The 1222-nt window shown below is 41.4% G+C and overlaps 1 protein-coding gene across 1 annotated transcript; it reads left to right on the top strand.

The window, feature by feature from the left end:
• On the top strand, positions 1-927 carry LOC117061136 (taste receptor type 2 member 10-like). Its single transcript, XM_033173820.1, has one exon. It carries the CDS (start codon positions 1-3, stop codon positions 925-927), a length of 927 nt encoding a protein of 308 aa, XP_033029711.1.
• The last annotated feature ends 295 nt before the right edge of the window (positions 928-1222 follow it).

The following is a 1222-nucleotide window of genomic DNA, read 5'->3' as shown; positions in this document are numbered from 1 at the left end:
ATGGGCATAACTACTCCATTTGCTATCCTTTTCCAGACCATCTTAGCAATTGAGTCCGCCGTCGCCTTTTTAGGAAATGGATTTATCATAGCTGTGAATGGGCACCGATTGCTCCAAAACAGGAAGATGGCCCCTTGCGACTTCCTCTTGACCAGTTTGAGCACCTCCAGAATTATGCTGCAGCTGACCATCCTGACAAATAAAATTCAGTACTTCAACTCTGCAGAAAGTGATATGCGTGCATATGGACAGGTTATTGGCACATTTCTCTGGATATATCTCAGCAACATCAGCCTCTGGTGTGCCACATGGCTCAATATCTTCTACTGTGTGAAGGTCACCAACTTCCCCCACCACTTGTTCCTCTGGCTGAAGCTAAGGATCGATGTACTTGCACCCAGACTGCTTGGAATGGTGATAATAGCTCTCATACTCATCTCTGCTCATCCAACCATTCTTTATTTTGAAAACCAGAAGTTCTGCAATCTCTCGGAAACTCTGACACAGAATGCCAATCTCAGCAAGGTTTGCAAGGACCCATACTTTGTTTTTAGAACTCTACAGTTATGTTCTTTATGCATGAGTTTCATCCTCAGCGTAGCGACATCCATGGTTTTGCTCATCTCTCTTTGGAGGCACAGAAAGAACATGAAAAAGAGTGGCCCTGTTATCAAAGACCTCAGCACTCAGGTGTATCTCAATGTCATGAAGTCTTTGCTGTTCTCTCTGTTTGTTGACATGACGTACTTTGCTACTTTAATCATTCCTTTAAGCGGTTCTTTCAGGTATGGAGCATATGACAGTTTCAGTTTGGTGATCGTGCTGTCTGCAATCCCTTCAGCCCATACCATAATCTTAATATTGTCCAATCCCAAACTGAAAGAAATCTTATTGCGCATACTAAACACCAGACATGTAGCTTCATAAAGAGAAGAATGCTGTGGACATGCATCCCTTGTATCCAAGAAAAAAAACTCCCCCCCCCCGTTAATACTTGTCTGCTCCTCCTAAACCTGCCCTGAGGTTTATCCCTGCCTAGAAATCCAACCTTTGATAATTATTTACACAGATCTTTCCACTTGTCAATGATTACTAACAGCAATATTGAGTAAGGGGAAAATAAAATATTTATTCATTCTTCCATTTTTAATTATATATTCATTCATTTAGTATAGATCTTCAGAACATTTCCTTAGAGCAGTTGAAGTCAATGCCTTGAGTC

The sequence above is a fragment of the Lacerta agilis genome, chromosome 16, assembly GCF_009819535.1.
Source record: "Lacerta agilis isolate rLacAgi1 chromosome 16, rLacAgi1.pri, whole genome shotgun sequence".
Classification (NCBI taxonomy): Eukaryota; Metazoa; Chordata; class Lepidosauria; order Squamata; family Lacertidae; genus Lacerta; species Lacerta agilis.
The sequence above is the reverse complement of the archived record's forward strand: the minus strand, read 5'-3'. Positions and strand labels throughout refer to the sequence as shown.

Bases quoted from the DNA above. Each gene is read 5' to 3' on its own strand.
- LOC117061136 (XM_033173820.1), top strand. From the start codon at position 1: ATGGGCATAACTACTCCATTTGCTATCCTTTTCCAGACCATCTTAGCA.